The sequence below is a fragment of the Salvia splendens genome, chromosome 6 (genome assembly GCF_004379255.2).
Source record: "Salvia splendens isolate huo1 chromosome 6, SspV2, whole genome shotgun sequence".
NCBI lineage: Eukaryota > Viridiplantae > Streptophyta > Magnoliopsida > Lamiales > Lamiaceae > Salvia > Salvia splendens.
Genome location: NC_056037.1, coordinates 17,956,514 through 17,977,339, shown reverse-complemented (window position 1 = coordinate 17,977,339; position 20,826 = coordinate 17,956,514). Strand labels below are relative to the sequence as shown.

The 20,826-nt window shown below is 36.5% G+C and overlaps 1 protein-coding gene and 1 long non-coding RNA gene across 3 annotated transcripts; both read left to right on the top strand.

Annotated features, from left to right (window-relative positions):
* The first annotated feature begins 12,035 nt into the window (after nucleotides 1-12,035).
* On the top strand, nucleotides 12,036-14,162 carry LOC121807382. 2 transcript variants are annotated; one of them, XR_006051814.1, is made up of 4 exons: nucleotides 12,036-12,444; nucleotides 13,082-13,155; nucleotides 13,237-13,347; nucleotides 13,455-14,162. It is a non-coding gene; the product is annotated as an uncharacterized LOC121807382 (long non-coding RNA). The 2 variants fall into 2 exon arrangements; XR_006051815.1 differs by having other exon boundaries at nucleotides 12,040-12,444; nucleotides 13,272-13,347.
* Nucleotides 14,163-15,061: 899 nt separating this feature from the next.
* LOC121809747 (anaphase-promoting complex subunit 6-like) lies at nucleotides 15,062-20,518 on the top strand. The gene is made up of 16 exons (XM_042210522.1): nucleotides 15,062-15,402; nucleotides 15,577-15,711; nucleotides 15,867-15,940; nucleotides 16,056-16,095; nucleotides 16,296-16,341; nucleotides 16,502-16,581; nucleotides 16,696-16,874; nucleotides 16,954-17,079; nucleotides 17,792-17,866; nucleotides 17,998-18,123; nucleotides 18,892-18,961; nucleotides 19,091-19,173; nucleotides 19,250-19,363; nucleotides 19,869-19,968; nucleotides 20,046-20,081; nucleotides 20,178-20,518. The coding sequence occupies exons 1-16, from the start codon at nucleotides 15,157-15,159 to the stop codon at nucleotides 20,298-20,300; spliced, it is 1,653 nt and encodes a 550-aa protein (XP_042066456.1). The 5' UTR covers nucleotides 15,062-15,156; the 3' UTR covers nucleotides 20,301-20,518.
* The last annotated feature ends 308 nt before the right edge of the window (nucleotides 20,519-20,826 follow it).

The following is a 20,826-nucleotide window of genomic DNA, read 5'->3' as shown; positions in this document are numbered from 1 at the left end:
GAATAGTCACTGAGCAGCTTTAAATAGTCACTGAGCAGCTTTAAATCATTTGGCCAACTGTCTCACCCATTGAGGTGCCTACAAATCAGTGCGAGGAATAGTCACTGGGCCCACCGGTGCGGGGAATAGTCACTGAGCAGCTTTAAATCCTTTGGCCAACTGTCTCACTCATTGAGGTGCCTACAAATCAGTGCGGGCACCAGTGGATACCCTTGATAATTACCCAAAAAAAAGGTAAAATCAACTTGATAAAAGTTAAGTTATTCACAATCAAAAGTAATTGAAATTGTGAACGGTAACTAGAAGCACTAACAAAAATAAACTTATTTTACAATTAGGAATACTCGAAGTTGTGAATCGTAGCAAAAATCCACCAATTCACAATACCAGTGCCAAAATTCACAGTCACAACCAAGTGATAAAACAGCAATTGTAAAAAAAATACTTCCACCGTCTCTAAAAGTTTGTCACACTTCTTTTCCGTACTCGTTTTATAAAATAATAGAGTAACTATATAGTTAAAGTGGAGAGAGTGTAAAGTAAGAGATAATAATTTAGTTAAGACTTTTCTCTATATTATTCTCTCTCTTACTTTACCCTCGATCCACTTTAACTATTTATTATTATTTTTATAAAATAAGTGCAGAAAAAAAGTGTGACAAACTTCCAGAGACGGAGGGAGTATTTCTTATATTACCAGATATTTTTACTTTTTTGGATATAATTAGTCGCATACTCTTGTTAATACTACTATTTTTTAGTTTATTATGGTTAATGTTTTAATCGAATAATAAATTAAAACGCTATCGATTTGATTAGAATACATCTAGTATCCATTTGTTCAATTTTTGTGGGTACACCTCTTACAAATTGTAGTGATATCCGAATGTGGAATATACACTATCAAATATCATTTGAAGTTTGTTGGATATTTGTTAAAAATTGATGGAACAATCCAACAGAAAAGAAAGAGAAGGGCGTCATAAGAAGTTAAGTAAAATTTGATAATATGACACATAAAAAATACTTATTTTCCCTATAAGTTTTATTAAAAAAAGGTCAAACTTGGAAAATTGGGATATTAGTCATCTCTCTATCCTTGTAACTCTCTGCCCTTCTAAAATTAACTGCGCTATTCCTACGGGAAATCTCTCTATGTTTTCAATTTATGGTAGCAAGACCTTAAGCTTAGTGGAGGAATATTAATTCTATTTATAAAAGATTAGAATGGGTTTATTTAATATTAATCCATTTATATGAAACGAATGTAACGAGAGAGAAATCAATCATTATACTTATTTATTTAATAATCCATTATTCGTCTAAAGTACATTTTTCAAGACGTCTCACTCTAAATAATGTAGGGATTGGCAGCGAAAGCGTGCATAAAATTGATCACATAAATCTATTCGTGTATTTCTCATATGTATCATGCTCATAACTTGAATTTAATCGTGCTTTAGCGTAATTGAAACCTAAAACATGCTTATTACGGAATTAACCAATTTACCTCGTTGATTCTCCAAAGAATCGAGTTGGCGGGCGCCTTCTCCACGTGAAGATCTTGAGTACTAAACCACGGATCTTCTGACTGGTTCCCGGACTGTATACTGAAATCAGTGTGGGCTGATCTCACCAGAATACTAGGACTTAAATAAAGAAGACAGAAATTCTATCTCACGGAGGAGAGCTGAGGAGAAAAAAAATTTCCTCTACAGTATATGGGGGGACGAAAATTTCAGATAAAATTAAGTCTATTTTCTGTCTCATTTATTCTCCTATTTATATTAAGTCACATATTGGCACAGTCAGGGATCTATGGAAGAATTTGGATATGGCCTCCTCCAATTAGCTTCTTACTAATTAAATTGAACCCACAATTTAATATAAGTTTATATTGGAATATTACGAACAGCCACTACAGAAGTAATATTGCACTGCCCATCTAAATCTGAAATTACAAGTATTCCGAGTTTCTATTTGTTTGTCGTTCATTTCCCGTGCTTAAGATAGAAACGTCCATTGATTAATTAATGTCTGCTATGAACTTAATTAATTAACATATTATTAACTCCAAGAGTGGACTTATCAAGAAACGCTTATTTATTATTCATAGAGTAATCAAACCCCAACTAGCTAGGTTCCGAATAACAAAACCTTGTTTCGAGCTCCTCTTGTGGACGTTATCAAACGAGACTCACCTCGCGCACGTTTCAATATAATAGCAATCCTAGCACCGCTAGATATTAATCACCACTACCCAATATACCAGGATTCTTGGGTTGCGAAAAACCCGCACCATTTGGTAAGTTAAAGTAGTGCATAATCAATACCGTATGCTCAATGCTAACGTACATTGATTAAGAAATTAATTATCAAGACCTCGTCTTTCAGTAGATAGCATAAAAACTCTTCTTGCTTTAAGGATTAGAAAAGCAGACTGGCATTGCAACCTTTCACGATAGGTAGTCTAGACCTATCTAGGTTGTGAAATTCTTATTTTTCTTTGTTCAGAACTGACCGTGTTACCTTAAAGTGGATGACGCCCATAACCGGTCTACTAAAACAAAGACTTAGACTTTGTTACATTGCTTATACATTTAAATATGCAATAAATTATCATTAAATGTAAAACATAATAACATTATGACAAAAATAATCTGTTACATCCATTGGAAAATAAAATATAGAGTTTTACAGTATTGAATCACTCGAAAGGTGATTTCTAGTATACAAACTCTAACAATCTCCCACTTATATTCAAAACAGCTTTCAAGTATAAAAAATAAATGTGCACTACGTCTAATTCTCCCACTTATACTGAAAGCGAGTTGAGGTCTTGAATGAGTCGAACTCTCATCCCTTCAACATGGCGTTCGAACGGTTTCACCGCCAATGCCTTTGTAAAAGGATCTGGCAGATTGTTCTCTGACGCAATCTTGACCACTTGTATGTCTCATCTGTGCATTATATCTCTAATGATATGATACTTCCTCTCTATGTGTTTGCTCGCTTTGTGAGCCCGTGGTTCTTTCGATTTTGCCACTGCACCAGAATTGTCACTATAAATGGTGATGCTCTTGGGCAGATTCATAACCACACCTAAGTCCATAAGGAAGTTCTTAAACCATACAGCCTCGTTTGCAGCCTCCAAAGCGGCTACATATTCGGCTTCCATGGTAGAGTCTGCGATGCATTTCTGCTTCACACTCTTCCAAATTACGGCTCCACCTCCTAAGGTGAACACATATCCAGAAGTAGATTTTCTCGAGTCTTGATCAATTTGAAAATCTGAGTCACTATATCCCAAAGGACAGAGCTCGACTGCATTGTAAACTAGAGCATAGTCCTTAGTCCGTTTAAGGTACTTGAGTATGTTCTTAACGGCAGTCCAATGTCCTTGGCCTGGATTCGACTGATATCTTGCCACCATGCCAACAGCAAAGCAAATATCAAGTCTTGTACAAAGCATAGCATACATGAGACTTCCAACTGGCGAAGCATATGGCATCCTTCTCATCTCTTTTTCTATCTCAGATGGCGTTTTGGGACACATCTCTTGAGATAGATGGATGCCATGTCTAAAAGGTAAGAAACCTTTCTTGGCATCTTCCATGCTAAAGAGACTAAGTACAGTGTCGATGTAACGTTCTTGAGATAAGCACAACGTCCTCTTCTCACGATTCCGAAGAACCTTGATTCCGAGGATGTGTCCCGCGTCTCCCATATCCTTCATCTCGAACTAGTTCGACAACCAAGTTCGTACTGATAACAACATCTTTTTATTGTTTCCAATTAGAAGAATGTCATCTACATATAAAACTAAGAATACAACATTCTCATTTTCAACCTTCTTGTAAACGCAGCTTTCATTTGGGCACTTTTCAAATCCAAACTTATTGACAGTCTGATCGAAACACTAGTTCAATGATCTAGATGCTTGCTTGAGGCCATAAATGACCTTCTTAAGCTTCCAAACCAGGTGTTCCTTGCCCTTCATAGCATATCCTTCGGGTTGTTCCATGTAGATGGTCTCCTCAAGACTCCCGTTCAAGAACGCAGTCTTAATGTCCATCTGCCACACATCCCAATCCATGTAAGCTGCTATAGACAAAAGTACCCGGATCGATTTGAGCATGGCCACCGGGGAGAAGGTCTCGTCTTAATCGACTCCTTCCCTTTGGGTATACCCCTTGGCCACTAGTCTTGCTTTAAAGACTTTAACTCGTCCATCGGGTCCACGTTTACGCTTGTATATCCACTTGCTCCCAATGGCAGTACAGCCTTCGGGTAGGATGGACAAATCGTAGACGTCTTTGTTTATCATAGATTGTAGTTCCGAATCCATTGCTTTCACTCATTCACAATGATCGACATCTGTCTGCGCCTCTGCAAAGTTCCAGGGATCTAATACATTGATGTCCGAGGAGTGATCCATAGATTCCCCCAAACCAATGTATCTATCGGGCTCATGAGAGACCCTTTCACTGCAGCACGGTACAACAATACTTGGAGTAGAAGTTGAAATTTTGGGAATTGTTTGTACACTAGGTATGGGTTCTTGGTTAATGGAACTTGTGACAGAAGTTAGCTCGTCAAGAGCCACTTCACTGCTGGGCTTATGATTCATTACAAAGTCTTCATCTAAGAATGTCGCGTGAGTACTCACAATGACTTTATTGTCCCGGAGACTATAGAATTCATAAGCTTTCGATCCTCTAGGGTACCGCATAAACACACATACCTCCGTCCTTGATCCCAGCTTAGTTGGATCCTTTTCCAATACATGAGCCGGGCAACCCCAAATCTTGAGATGTGCTAGATTGGGCTTGCGCCCAGTCCACAACTCATAAGGAGTAGTAGGCACGGATTTTGAAGGTAAGTTGTCTAAAATATGACTCACAGAAAGCAAGGCATGTCCCCAAAACCAAATAGGTAGTCGTGCATAACTCATCATCAACCGGACCATGTTCAACAAGGTCCTATTCCTTCTTTCAGCCACGCCATTCTGCAGGGGCGTGTCCGGCGCGGTCAGTTGGGATTCAATTCCCGCCACCTATAAGTAGTCCAAAAACTCGGCACTGAAGTACTCGCCTCCGCCATCAGATTGCAGGCTTTTGATACTCTTTCCATGATACGTCTCCACATATGCCTTAAACAATTTGAACTTGTCAAAAGATTCAGACTTGTGGCGCATCAAATAGACATATCAAATTTTCGAGAAGTCATCAATAAAGGTAATGAAGTATCGAAAACCGCCTCTTGCCTCTGTTGACATTGGTCCACACACATCGGTATGAACGAGCTCAAGTACTTCCTTGGCCATATTACCCTTAGCCTTAAAAGGCCAATTGGTCATCTTGCCTTCCAAGTAGGATTCGCACGTATGAAACGGCTCCTTCTCTAGACCTTTGATAAGGTCCCACAAGAGAATGAATCCTTCTTTCATTGGCATGACCAAGTCTAAGGTGCCATAAGTATGTTTCGTTCATTGAACTTGAAGGTTCTTTTTTCCTTAAAATTTTCAATGTTGTATTGAGTTCTTATTTGAGATTCTTAAACTGTGTAGATGTGATTGTGTACAGATTGTTTTCCATGATACCACGACATATATAAGAACCATCTTTCTTAACAACGCAATTGTCATTAAAAGAAATCGAATATCTATCAAAAACCAATTTAGAAACTAAAATTAAAATTCTTCAAAAAGAAGGTATCAACAAAACATTATTCAAAATAAAAAATCTATCACTACTAAAACGCAAATAAATGTCTCTCACTACAACGGCCGCCACTTTAGTAGCGTCGCCCAGCTGGACCTCGATCTCACCGTCATATAGCCGTCTTGTCACATGTATTTAGTCAGGATCAAAACAAATATGATCAGTAGCTCCAGTGTCAGTAACCCAAGTATGGGTAGATGTCGAAGCCAAACATGACTCGACCACTAGAGCTTGGTGCATACCTGTAGCCTTGCCTTTTTTAGGACAGTCTGGCTTCAAATGCCCATTCTCTCCACACTTGAAACACTTCCCCGAAGGCTTCTTGTTAGCCTTCTTTTTCTTTCCCTTAGCATTCTTAGCCACAACCGGGTTCGGTGCCCTCTTCTTTCCTACGCCAGGCTTAGAGCCAGAGGAATGAAGCGCCAAACTCAGCATAGCTACCTTAGCTTGAACCATAAGGTCCTCCGCCGACTGAAGTTCAGTCAACAACTCTGCCAAGGTGTAATTCATTTTGTTCATCTTGAAGTTGAGCTTGAATTGCTGGAAGCTAGGGGGAAGACTCTGAAGGATAATAGTCACTTGGGACTCGGGATCGATCGTCCCTCCCAAAACCTCAATTTGGTTGAGGTGGCTCATCATCTCGAGGACATGGTCCCGCACAGCCGTGCCTTCCTTTATTGTCTTCATCATGATACTCCGAAAGTCTTGAGACTTAGCCGCTTGATTCTGAGTACCAAAAAGATTGGTGAGATTTTGCATAATCTCGGCGGCATTCGCCATGGCAGAATGCTGATGCTAGAGCACTGAAGGCATAGAAGCCAACATATATCACTTATCCATCTCATTCTCCTTATGCCACCGTCTATGCGCATCTCTAACTCCTGCCGCGGCATTTGCCGCCGGCACTGGAGGCTGTGGAGTAGTGAGCACAAATTTGTACTCTTCAGCTGTGAGAACGATGTCCAAATTTTGTTTCCATTCTATGTAATTTTGGTCCTCGAGTTTGTTTTCTTTAAGAATTGCAGAAAGAGGATTGAGTGACATTTTGACGATTTAGTTTGCACTGCAAAACAGAAGATTTACTATTTGTCATAAACTTATGTAAGAAATTTGAGTAGATTAACCATAAAACTTTTCAAAATCTTACAACTGTAAAATTAAAATTTTGTACCCTTCGTAAGAGGTCAATACGCATTAAAATTTCAGCATTTTACTGGTCACAACACCGACGAATAGTCCAGAAACCACATAATGACATGGCCGCCTAATGTTGCCTAAGCAAGACCACCAGATTTAGCATTACAGAATTTCATTTCTACAACACACTCCCATAACATTGTTCATGTGCTCCTAATAAAATCAAGCTATCTCATAAATTCTGTGTGAACTCCTGAATCTCGCAGTTTCTTGGGATTATTGTCCCCACATAATGGGTGGCGATAATATTAGAAACCACATTCTTGTTCATACTATTTATGTTTGAGAAGTCCACCCACATGAACTTACTATTTCTTAGGATTATTGTCCCCACATAATGGGTGATGATAATATTAGAAATTAGCTTCACAAATTGCAGACCAATCGATGGAGACCATATACAAACATTAAGTTCGTATTTATAGCTTAGATATTTTGGTTATGGTTTTTCTTTAATTATCCTTAGCATTAAGGCAGAAAAATGCTTAATTAAATTCTGTTGACATTTAATTGACTGGATAATTAAATCTTTTATTATCTTTTAGAATCGTACTTTAGGAAATTAATTATTCTAGAATTTAATTCTTATTCTCGTCTACTATAAGATATTTTTAAAATAAACGAATTATTTAAATCTTAATTAGACATGAAAAATTAAATTCAAATTATTTCCATGTTCAAGATTAGGAAGAGAAATTATATTATTTAATGTATTCCTACATATCTAATTAGGATTCTAGATATATAATAATTAGGAAACTATTAAATTATTCTTGTCCATATCATCTAGGAATCAAAAGAATATTATTTATTTCCATAGATATAGTCAATAATTTAAAATATTCCTAAATTCTAGGGAAATCTTCCCAAAATATTTTATTTCCATTAAATAATAATACTTTAATGATATCTTTTAATTAAGGAATTAAATAATCATTAAAATAATCCACATCGATATCTCATCGCACGAGCTTTGCACGAACGATGAACGACGAAATATTTCGATGAGTTTGTCATCGGAAAACGGTTGAGCCAGCTGCCCGCACGTCTTGGCCGGCAGCCTACGCACGCGGCGCCGCTGCTCTCAGCCACGCACGGCGGCCCCGGAGCTGGAGATTTCCGAACAGCAGCTCGCGGCTGCGCGCGACCGCAGCCAGCCTTCTCCGCCCGTCGTCGCGCCTGGTGGCGCGCCTCCCCACAGCTCCCACTCTTCCGGCCAGCAACCGCGCTGGCACGCGGTAGCCTTTTCGTCGCTGGAGCTGACGCCGGGGACTCCTCCGCCTAGGGTTCGGGGCTGGGCGGCTCACGGTGTCTCGGCATGTTCTCGGACGAACCGCCACACCGAGCTGCCCCTTTCGACGAAGCGGTTCCGGAATCCGCATGGGCTGTGCGGTCTTGGTCGGCGCCGCGCACGAGCCATCGCTCGTCTTGCGCGTCGCCCCGTGATCACTGCCCGTTGCTCCCACTGTTTCGACATCCCCGCTTCGTGCGCACGTCTCGTGTGCTCGAATAATTCAAGTTCTTTGATTCGATTGTTCTTGAGTTCAACATGCATAAAATATAAACAAAAACACCAAGAACATGCTTCGCAATCAAATAACACATGCATACATGAATTTCGCGAAATTTAAATCCAAATAATCAGAGCCAAAGACGGGCTCTGATACCAATTGTAGGGGTTGGCAGCGGAAGCGTACATAAAATTGATCACATAATATCTTGATCTATTTAGCAGATTATTTAGACAAAATCTATTCGTGAAATTCTCACATGTATCATGCTCATAACTTGAATTTAATCATGCTTTAGCGTAAATTGAAACCTAAAACATGCTTACTACGGAATTAGCCAATTTACCTCGTTGATTCTCCAAATAATCGAAGTTGGCTGGCGCCTTCTCCACGGGAAGATCTTGAGTACTAAACCACAGATCTTCTGACTGGTTCTCGGACTGTATACTGATATCAGTGTGAGCTGATCTCACCAGAATAATAGGACTTAAATAAAGAAGACAGAAATTCTATCTCACGGAGGAGAAGTGAGGAGAAAATTTTCATCCTCTACAGTATATGGGGGGGACGAAAATTTCAGATAAAATTAAGTCTATTTTCTGTCTCCTTTATTCTCCTATTTATATTAAGTCGCATATTGGGCCCAGTCAGGGATCTATGGAAGAATTTGGATATGACCTCCCCCAATTAGCTTCTTACTAATTAAATTGAACCCACAATTTAATATAAGTTTATATTGGAATATTACGAGCAGCCACTACAGAAGTAATATTACACTGCCCATCCAAATCCGAAATTACCAGTATTTCGGGTTTCCATTTGTTTGTCGTTCATTTCACGTGCTTAAGATAGAAATGTCCATTAATTAATTAATGCCTGCTATGAACTTAATTAATTAACATATTATTAACTCCAAGAGTTGACTTAGCAAGAAACACTTATTTATTATTCATAGAGTAATCAAACTCCAACTAGCTAGGTTCTGAATTATAAAACCTTGTTTCAAGCTCCTCTTGTGGACGTTATCAAACGAGACTCACCTCGCGCACGATTCAATATAATAGCAATCCTAGCACTGCTAGATATTAATCAACACTACCCAATATACCAGGATTCTTGGGTTGCGAAAAACCCGCACCATTTGGTAAGTCAAAGTAGTGCATAATCAATACCGTATGCTCAATGCTAACGTACATTGATTAAGAAATTAATTATCAAGACCTCGTCTTTTAGTAGATAGCATAAAGACTCGTCTTGCTGTTAGATCCAATTCAGTGTTATACTACACCAATGTCATCTTATTTCAGTAAGCCTTAGAAATATGCGGACTGGCATTGCAACTTTTCACGATAGGTAGTCTAGGCCTATCTAGGTTGTGAAATTTTTATTTTTCTTTGTTCAGAACTGACTGTGTTACCTTAAAGTGGACGACGCCCACAACCGGTCTACTAAAACAACGACTTAGACTTTGTTACGCTGCTTATACATTTAAATATTCAATAAACATTCATTAAATGTAAAACATAACAACATTATGACAAAAATAATCTGTTGCATCCATTGAAAAATAAAATATAGAGTTTTACAGTATTCAATCACTCGAAAGATGATTTCTAGTATACAAACTCTAACAAATAATACATTTCTAAATATAAAAACATCACTCTCTGTACTTTTCGTTGAAATAGAATTATTAAAATATAATTAGTAGCTTTTAATTAGTTAGTTTAGCATTAACCAAGTCTATATATAAGGCATATTATTGTAAGTTGTAGTCAACACTTTCCAAAATGTAGTCAATGAAGAAAATTCCGCTATTTTCTCTCCTCTCTCACAATAGACGGTTTCTCCAATTCCATTGCCGGTTCTTCCTCCTCCTTCAATGGAGTGTTTCTCTTTCAATTTGATTCACCATTTTTAATATTTTCCCAGCTCTTATTTTATTCTCTATACTTTATTCACCAAAACAAAACTACATAAAATCTCGTACTAAATTAGAAATGGTCCACACAAGTGCGTAACTAAACAAGTATAGTATCTTCTTTCCATGCAGAAACTGGATAGTATAAATTTCCATCAAGAAAAAAAACAAAACAATAATGCATCATAGTATGATTATTGATCAGATCTCTTTTTCTCATCTATCTATCTATCTATGGCCAACACCTGGACTTGGAACAGACTGCACTAATGCTCGACCCTCATTTTGATGCATAAACACTTTTCCAATATGAATATCACCCATTTTTCTCGCTTCAAATCCATCACACAATAATAAACACATCAAAACAGCAACCAATAACATCAACCCATTCAATCGCTTCATTGCTAAATTATTTGCAACTATCAATTTAGTATATTGGACACAATCAATTCACACACACATATATATATATATAGATGGTTTGAAATTTTAAACAGTTATGTTGTCGTTTCTAGGATTAGAATTTGGAGATATATGCTGCTGCCGCCGGCTAATATTTTTAACAAAAATCAAATTACTTGACTTTGATCAAGCATGATTTTGTTTTTTATATATAATCACGACAAACAAAACAGACAAAATAGTAGGCAGCGAAAAATAAGCTTACGTTAATTAAATTTGTTGACTATTATTCTCTGGCTAAATCTTAGTTTTGCGAATAATCCAAAAAGAATTGAATTTACAGTGTTGGACTCAATAGTCCCACGACAGTTATGAGAATAATAAATATGAAGTTATATAGATTAAATGTGTTCTATCTTAACACATTAATTTTTTGGACTGAATTCTCCTATTTGGTCTGTACTAGAGACACTTGAAATTTTTTCAATATAATTTATTTTATTTGACATTCGATTATAATAGGCAAAGTATTGCGTAGTAAGAAACGGCCAATACCAACAGCATAAAATATGTAGATTTGGTCAATTTAATGCAATGCAACTCATAATATATTAATAAGGCGTGCCCGAGTTGTGTAAATTATTTTATAATCAATCAAGAGCCTCTAGGAATTCGTACTGTATATGTTATATTTTTATTTAATAGCTTCATTAGTGTATGATATATACACATTTCAATAACACTTGGATCTTTTAGAAAATACTGTGGTATGCCGAAACCGAAGGCCAGCATTTATAATTTGCCTTTTCAAAAGTAAGCTACGGATGTGTTTGAGAGCATGGATTTGGAGGTGTAGAATTAGAATTTGAGCCTTTAATTCCAAATCTAATGTTTGGTACCATAAAAATATTTGGATTTGAAATTAAATTGCAATTTCAAATCTTCCAACTCCACAATTTGAATTCTATATCAAAAGTAGAACATTGGAATTCCAAATAGTCATAAAATTAGATAGATTCACTATATATCCACACTTCACACACTACACACATTTCACGCACCTCACGCATTTCACACACAACACACACTACACACATTTCACATATTTCATCCACTACACACATTTCACTCGCTACACACATTTCACACACTTTACACATATAAAAAAGCGTTGTTAAAGGTTTCCACATCTAAGACATTACCGCTAAAAGTGTGTCTAGTTTTAAAAGCAAATCACAAGATACGAATTAAGTAAATATTATTATGGAGTACGAATTAATTTTAACTAGGAGTAGTAGTATAATTTTTTATTAGGCAAATCAGAAATAAAATCTGCTCCTCTTCACGCTACTTTTTATAGTTCGATTCTCCGTTGCAGAAAAAAAAATTTGGTTCAATTCAAAGTATATGTTCTTCGATTTCAATTGTAGATAAAAAATTGGTTTGATTTCACAACTTTTCACGTCGTCTTCTTGTTCTTCGATTTCAATTGTAGACTGAAATCGGTTCAATTCTGAGTTTCTGTTCTTTGATTTAATTGTACAAAGAAATTGGTTCAATTTCACAACTCTTCACACCTTCTTCTTGTTCTTCGATTTTCCATTGCAGATGGAAATTCGTTCAATTCAGAGTTTTCGCAATCATTCACGGCCTCTTGTAGTTTCCACGAATCAGATGCATTTGTAAGGTAATTGGTTTGTGTGTGTGAAGATTTGGTTGCAGTAATTCTGATAGGAAAATGCCTATTGAAGGAGATTTTAGGGTTTACGCAACTCTGAGTTCCTTCTAACTAAAACATATAAGTCTCACAACATCGCATTTTCCCCAGGTTTTCTGTCAGCGGTTAGCATTTCCTCTAGTTTCGTCTAACTTGTTCTTCTTCTTTTTTCAATTGATTTACACTTAATATGAGATCATATGAAACTGATATGCGTTTGCTTTCAGCATTTTTTGGTTATTTTTTTTATAAAATGCAGAAACGAAATAGAGTTTTATCATTATGTTGTTGAATGATGGAAAATTTTGAAGATGATTTAAATTGACCAGATATAATATTTCTGCTACTGCTATGCTATATGACTGAATGACAGACTTACTGCTTCTGGCTGGATTCACTAGGAAGGAATACTACTTCTTATTGTAAATGAAAAATGTAGTATCATGTTACATATAAGAACCTAATGTTTAGGCTTAGTTATAAAAGTTACTTATTATTGATTTTATCATCCCCCGACAGTAGAACACTCATTCAGGATTCAACCAAATCTTCCATTGTGATGTTATTCACTTGGATGATATCCCTAAGTATTAATGTTTGTTCTCAGATTAAACAGAAACTCTACAATGATATAGTGAAGTTTCTTTTCACAACTGTAAGCATTGGAAGACCATTTCAGAGGTTAGTTTGGTTTATAAATACTTATTATATTGTATGAAGCATCTCTCACGTTGCTTTATTAATATCCGTGAGGTTGTGAAGTAATGCAAGATTGGTGTGTGCGGATATTTTTACAGCAAAACATCTTGCTGATTGTTGAAAATGGACAAGTCCATAGCACTATGTGGCCTTATTCGAGAAGAAGTTAATTTGGTAATTCTGTTTTAATAAAAACTTAAGTTATAGAATTAAGAATTCTACCTTTATGTGAATCTTCAACTGAACTGATTAATATAGGATAATACTTCTTGTTTATGCAGAATAATCCATCGAATCCTCATTCATTACAACATCAACTCCACCATCAGTTTTATCAAGGAGAACAACACTGCAACTATCCTTATGCCTACATTGGCTCCACAAGCCAAGGTTTGCTAAACTGTTTCTGCCATCTTGATGCATGAAACATGATAGGTTATTCATAATGAAAGTATCACAAAGGCATTAAAAATTATAAGTTCATTTTGTTAGTCAGGGTTGGGGCCATAAATATAGTTATATGGGTAGAGGTTATAAACTATTCAATTGTTTCTCGGCTATTAGATTTGGGTATTGTAATGGTGTATGAGTTTCTGCTTATAATTGTAATCTTGAGATATTTGTAGTTGTGGCTCTTCTAATCATCCTTCAACTTGATCCAATATTTTCCCTATGTTCTAATAGGATATCCTGATAACTTTACTCGACTGATATAAAGACTTTTCTAACTCCCTAACTCCCCTGTGATTTGTCTTCTTGATTTTGTGAACTCTTGTTTTCTATTTGTGTGTGTGGGGTGGAGTGGGGAATTGTGTGCATGAAATGGAATGGAATGGTCATTCCTTAGCTAAATTGAAGGAATGACTATTTTCATGTGGAATGGAATGGTGATTCCAAATGGAATGGTGATTACTAAGGAAGAAAAATGCCAAGCAAAGGAAAGCAAAGGAATGGAGGTAGGAACGTCATTCCATTCCACCATACCAAGTAGCCCCTTAGACTTTTACTTTATTCCGGAAGGGAGATGATATTCTCTCTGTATATTTATTAAGCTTATTTATGTTTTATTATTAGTTGTTATGATTTTATTTACTTTCCCTAGTGGTTAGGATTTGATTTGCTTTCTTAGTTTATAAGAAATCTTTTTGTAAGTCTTTAATTATTATTAAGCACAATCAATGATTAAATTATTAATCTTATTCTCTCACTCTCGTGTGAAACACCCCAGCACTTCAACTAGGGATGTTCTCTTTTTCTCTCTACAAATTTACTCAAACAATTCCTCTAGGTAAAACCCTATCAGTTTACATGGACAATGTATTTGAAAATGCCACATTTATATGCAATATTATTCTCAATGTAAGTTACAAAATTACAAATAGAATGGATAAACAAAAAAGACAGTACAAAATCATTTTTGGCAAATCATCACATATATTTTGAGGCCTAATGACACAGTACAAATTAAAGCCCAAATTCAGCCCAATTTAATATTTCAAAATTTACTTGCATCAAGAAAACTAAAAATAAAAGAATAAATTTTTAAATAAATTATAAAAGATGATCAAATTTTGGTGATCCGTCCTATACTTTTTAAAAATTTATAAAGATAAATTATTACTCCTATGAAGTTTAAGAATTTTGCAAATTTTCCATTGTTCCCCTTTTTAATGTACTTCAAACTTTATTATCCATGTATTTTAAACAACTTTCACAATTCCAAAAAAAGAAAAAACATTGAGATCATTGCGAAAAACTTCAAAATTCATGATTTATTCTATCAGATTTTAAAAAGTCCGATTTACCAAAATTTAATTATTTTTTAGTGATTTGTATTGCAAATTATCAAAAAAAACAAAATATTGTTCCCGCTCTTTAACTGTTTAGAAACTCTCAAATCTAAACCGCTAAACCCCAATCTTCCTCCCGAAGCCCTAATTTCAATTTCAACCCCTCAATTTGAGCCGATTTGCAGCGGACGAAATGAGGGAAGAGCAAATCGAGAAGCTTCGAGGCGTTGTCCGCGACTGCGTGAGCAAGCATCTCTACTCGTCGGCGATCTTCTTCGCCGACAAGGTGGCCGCGGTGACGGCTGACCCTGCCGACATATATATGCAGGCGCAGGCGCTCTACCTTGGCCGACACTACCGCCGTGCATTCCACCTCCTCAACGCCTCGCAAATCGTCCTACGCGACCTTCGTTTCCGTTACCTAGCTGCCAAATGCCTCGTATTACTTCACTTCCTTCTCCACTCTCCAGCTACTAGTGATAACTTCTATTTCAACATTTACCCTACAACTTCGAATTTTTCCACTGCTATTCCATTTCTGTGTGAAATTGAGTTTTTGTGTTAATTATGCTACATTTATCGTAGTTAATTGAGAGCCATGTTATTCAATTAGGAAGAACTGAAGGAGTGGGATCAATGCCTGTTGATGCTTGGTGATGGTAATGTGGATGAGCATGGTAATATTATTGACACCAAGGAGTGCAGTAGCATGTACCTGGATAAAGATGGCGAAGATCGTGAAATCAATGTAAGTTAGTTTGGATCGAACACAGTCAAATGTGGTATTTACTGCTTGCGGTGTCTATGTTGGTGTATTGAAATAAAATAAATTACTCATTAGTCGTTTATAACTTTTCCTGATAGTGGTCGTAGTGAAGAATGATAGTTACATTTCTCTGACAGATTATATCGGCAATATGCTTTTTAAGAGGCAAGGCGTATGAGGCCTTGGAAAATCGCTCAGAAGCTCGTTTATGGTGAGTGATATTTTAGATAAGAATTTGCTCTGTTTTGTTGTTCAGATTTAGGTAGAGTAGACTTGGTTAGCTTATAGAGCTCAATCTATTTATCTTTTTCTCATGAAACGTGAAGGTACAAAGCCGCCATTAAAGCTGATCCTCTATGTTATGAGGTATGGCTATTAACTGCCTGTATTGCAGCCTGATTTTCATCTATTATTTGAAACCATTACGCAGAGCTTTAATGTTCCAAGGCCGTAAATAAACACTTTCTGTATCTCAGAATCAGATGCTTAAATCATTTCATCCTGCTAAATACGTTCTTTGATTGACTGCATGTTTCTTGGATCACGTGTCATCTTTCTTTTCTCAGGCCTTGGAGTGTCTTATAGAGGGTGATATGCTCAGTTGCGAAGAAGGTGAGGAATATGTTTTCAGTAAAAGTTCAACCCTTCTCAGACAAACATAGATTTCCCGTTTTTCTACTCATCTGGTATCTCATTTATTGGAACCAAGATTGCTGTAATTGATCTATTTGACAAATATAACCTGACTCAATGCTCTTTGCTTTATTTCTAGAGACCAATCTACTTGCAACCTTGCAATTTTCTCCTAAAGATGGATGGCTCTCTTCATTTTATTCATGCTTGGTAAAGAAGGTAAGATTTCCAAGTTTGTGAAACTAGTCTCCATATCTTTTTGTAAATACCGTGTCTGTTCACATCTGTAGAAATGACGATCAACATTAGATTAACATGTGGCTTAATTTCCAGTATGAGAAAGAAAATGTTGTTGAAACCAAATTTAAAGAGCTCGAGGTCGAAGTTGCTAATACAAAGACGCCTGGGAAATCATTATGTACTCTGAAGAACAACACTGATCTCTTAGCCTGCAAAGCTGAATACTACCACCAGTGTGGTGAATACCAAAAGTGTTTTGAACTAACGTCTATGTGGGTTTGTCTATGATTCTCTGAGCAGAACTCTCTTCGATAATTATTCCAATTGTTTATTGACATGCATTTAATTCAGATTGCTTGAGAAGGACCCTTTTCACCTGAAGTGCACCCTAGTGCATTTAGCAGCAGCAATGGAGCTTGGGCATTCTAATGAACTCTATCTGATGTCTTGCAATTTAGTCAAGGACTACCCTCAAAAGTGAGAACTTTACACTCTTTTTCACCACTTATGAAAAACCATCATCTACCTGGAAAGGAAATTTTTTTACTTGTTTTACTTTTCTTTTATAGTATTTGTTTTTTTCATTTTTCTCTCATAGCAAGAACCATATGTACTGTGTGCTCCTTAAAGTACCCTGACAAGTTCTTTGTGCCAACAATGTAACAATCGAATATCAATAGATAGGTTTAACATTATTTTCAGTGTTATTATGATTTGATCAACAGGTCCAGTTTTTATGTTCTAAAACTCCTAGGTAGCTTCCTAGTGGCTTTGATGATTAAATATTGCAAACAACGTTTCATCTAAAAGAATCTGAGATGATAATTGAAGGAAACATTGTAATCTTGAAATGCATCATAAGGCAACTTTTTAGTAGTCTTTTGAGTTTAAAGCTTTCAGACATGGTCCATTATAAGCAAACATCATCACAAAAAATATTGTCTAAAACTGTTAACTTTTAGTGACATTTAGGCTTTAAAATTATATAGTTAATCCGAATAAATAGACAAAATACTGAATACTTGTATGCATTTCTTTTTTATTTTGTTTGTCAAATTTAGCAATAGCATAGACATCAGTTCATCCACTAATATTCTTTATTCTGTATATGATCAGCTTTCGTGTGCTTCCAAATTTCCAGATTTATGTCTCATTGACAGTATTGACTTCACGTGGCATGTTTATTCAGAGCTTTGTCATGGTTTGCTGTGGGTTGCTACTACTACTGCATAAAAAAGTATGACCAGTCACGTCGTTATTTCAGGTATATATCTTGTATGAAGTTCTAGTTTTGAGCTCCCTATCAAACAAGATCACATTATATTGATTTGCGATTTGCTATCTATTTTGCAATTCCTGTTTATCTCTGATTCAATTCCTGGTCATCCTCCCCAGCAAGGCAACAAGTTTAGATGGAACATTTGCTCCGGCTTGGATTGGATATGGGAATGCATATGCAGCCCAAGAGGAAGGAGATCAAGCAATGTCAGCTTACCGCACTGCTGCGCGTTTATTTCCTGGGTAAGTGTTCAATACTGTCCACCATCTGTGCATTTGCATTCGTTCCCTTTGACTTCTTATCCATATACTCCTCCGTCCCAAGGAAGATGACCCCTTCCTTGGGCTGCACGGGATTTTGTGCAAAATAATTTTGTGTGTTGAGTGGAGAGAATAAAGTAGAGATAAAAGGTGTTTCTAGTTTTAGTAATGAATCATCTTGATTGGGACTAACCAAAAAGGAAAGGGGGTCATCTTCGGTGGGACGGAGGCAGTACATTCTACAATTGGTATTATTTGTTTGAATTGGCTTGGTCAATTCAGGTGTAGGGGTGGTTTTTTGCTGTCAAAATCCAAAAAAATAGTGTCAAATCTGACTTTTCCATAGAATCCAATGTGGTCCTACATTGCTGCAGATTTTGTTCAAATGATTATGAGTTGTAACATCTTTTATGGTTAATTAGTGGACAAGGAATTACCTTCGTGCCCCCAGGTCTTATGCCAGTAGGAGTTCTGAACTTCTGATCTCGGGGACGTCGATAGGAAATCCCAATATTAATATTTTTCGATCTTGGGGATGCTGGTGGCTGGCGCTAAACCTCATTTTAGGAATTTTCCTTGATGGCGATGCCTTCCTTCCCTGTTTTTTTTTCTCATGCTCTTCTTTACACTTTGCATAGTATCAAAAGTTCAGTTTGCTTAATGAGGCTGCTAGTTTCTGCTGATTAGTATCATGAATGATTCTTGATGTTCTATTTTTTTCTCTTTTTCTTTTCCCCCCTTTTATACCAGGTGCCACTTGCCTTCACTATACATTGGAATGGAATACATGCGAACCCATAGTTTTAAACTTGCTGAGCAGGTAACTGCCACATATCTCGGCTGAAGAAATTGGTTAGCTGTAGAGAACTAGATATAAAGCTCATTTGATGCATAAGTAACTAGTGCTATTTGACCAAGTTCATAAGTCTGAAAGGAAATTTGCATTCAGTTTTTCATGCAGGCCCAAGCCATATGTCATTCGGATCCACTTGTGTATAATGAGCTTGGAGTTGTGGCTTATCATATGAAGGAGTAAGATATTTGCCTCGTGAATTTACATGAGAATGATCCCCTTTTAGTATGGTCCTGAACTTCTGCCATATTTCAGGTATAAGAATGCTGTGTGGTGGTTTGAGAATACACTGGCTAATGTACCGTCATCTTTAAGTGAGATGTGGGAGCCAACTTTAGTCAACCTTGCTCATGCGTTGCGAAAATTGAAGTATGTTTCTTTTCTTATATTACAATCTATGAATGATGCTTGATTACATCAACTGGCTTCATTGAGTCTTCTGATACATGGCTTTGTGTTCCTTGTACCCTGTGATTGAGAACCTTACATTTTTATTGGTGTTATCAAAGACGTCCTAGCGTTGGTTAGGTATTTATCCACCTGTTCTCCTTTGTGTGCGTCTTATTTTTGAGAAAAATCACTAAATCCTCTTATCAGCTGTGGGAAGGTCAAAATCCGTGCACATTATATGTTGGAACCTGTATATTACAAGTTCAGTGAACTTTTTGCAAGTCTTTTTTTATCCATATCACCATATGCAGTATGTCCATATATTATCCAGTTGAGTCCAGTCAAATATCCGATCGAAATTTTAATATGATGCTCGAGGGAACTCTTCTTTTTCAGCCATGAACATGAACTAAAGAATGTCATTCTGATTATTTTGTTACGATATGTTTTGGTTACGTAATCAATACATTGTTATAACCATCAGGAGGTACATTGAGGCAATTGCGTACTATGAGAAAGCACTCGCATTATCAACAAGAAGTTTGAGTACATACGCTGGCCTTGCATACACTTATCATCTACAGGTCTGCTTCTATAAATCATCTTTTGTCCTAAACTCGAGGCTGGGGCTCTCTGTCTTACAGATCTTTCCCTTTTACAGGACAATTTCACAGCAGCAATTACACACTATCACAAGGTATGATGTTCGTTCAGTTCAGAAGCTGATTTACCAAGCTCTTGTATTTACAATCACATTGGCCACGTTTATATATGAATGTTGTTATGTTGGCAGGCATTATGGATCAAATCCGACGATCAATTCTGCACGGAGATGCTGACACTGGCCCTTCAAGACGAATGCCAACTTGGTACAAACCCTAAAGCTGGGACAGTTAGAAGCCAGTTGTTTACTTGAATGGATTATCAATCTTTGTAGTCGTTTCAATATGTAAACATACGCAATCATAGAGAGAATAATAGCTCGAACTGTAACATAAGGCCATATTTAATTTGTGGTTATCCTTTTTTTTGTAGCAATAGTATTAGTAGTTATTGGGTGGCTTTGCTTTTGTTAGATCTAAACACAATTTCTATAGCTCATTGTGAAATGGAGTATATAAGTTTAATAGCCAATTCATATTTGCAAGCAATATGGAAAGTTTGCACAATATAAATCAATCGTTGCATATTTCACCTTTTAACAGAACACAATTAAATACATGATTTCAAACATTAAATAGAATTCAACCACCCAGAGCCTTACGTGACAAACCCTGTTCGCACAAGAACAAATAGTCTATGAGTTTTGATTTTTAAAAAATCTTACTCTTTCCGTCTCAATAAATATGAAACATTTAGTTTCCGGCATGAAATTTATGCAGTGAGAAAGTAAAGTAAATATGATTTGATTTCTATTTTAGGAAATGTTTCGTTTTTAATTG

Excerpts from the sequence above, each read along its gene's own strand:
- LOC121809747 (XM_042210522.1), top strand. The coding sequence starts at position 15,157 with ATGAGGGAAGAGCAAATCGAGAAGCTTCGAGGCGTTGTCCGCGACTGC. Across the intron at positions 16,875-16,953 it reads TGTTTTGAACTAACGTCTAT|ATTGCTTGAGAAGGACCCTT; the intron begins GTGGGTTTGTCT and ends CATTTAATTCAG. Across the intron at positions 19,364-19,868 it reads CATGCGTTGCGAAAATTGAA|GAGGTACATTGAGGCAATTG; the intron begins GTATGTTTCTTT and ends TATAACCATCAG.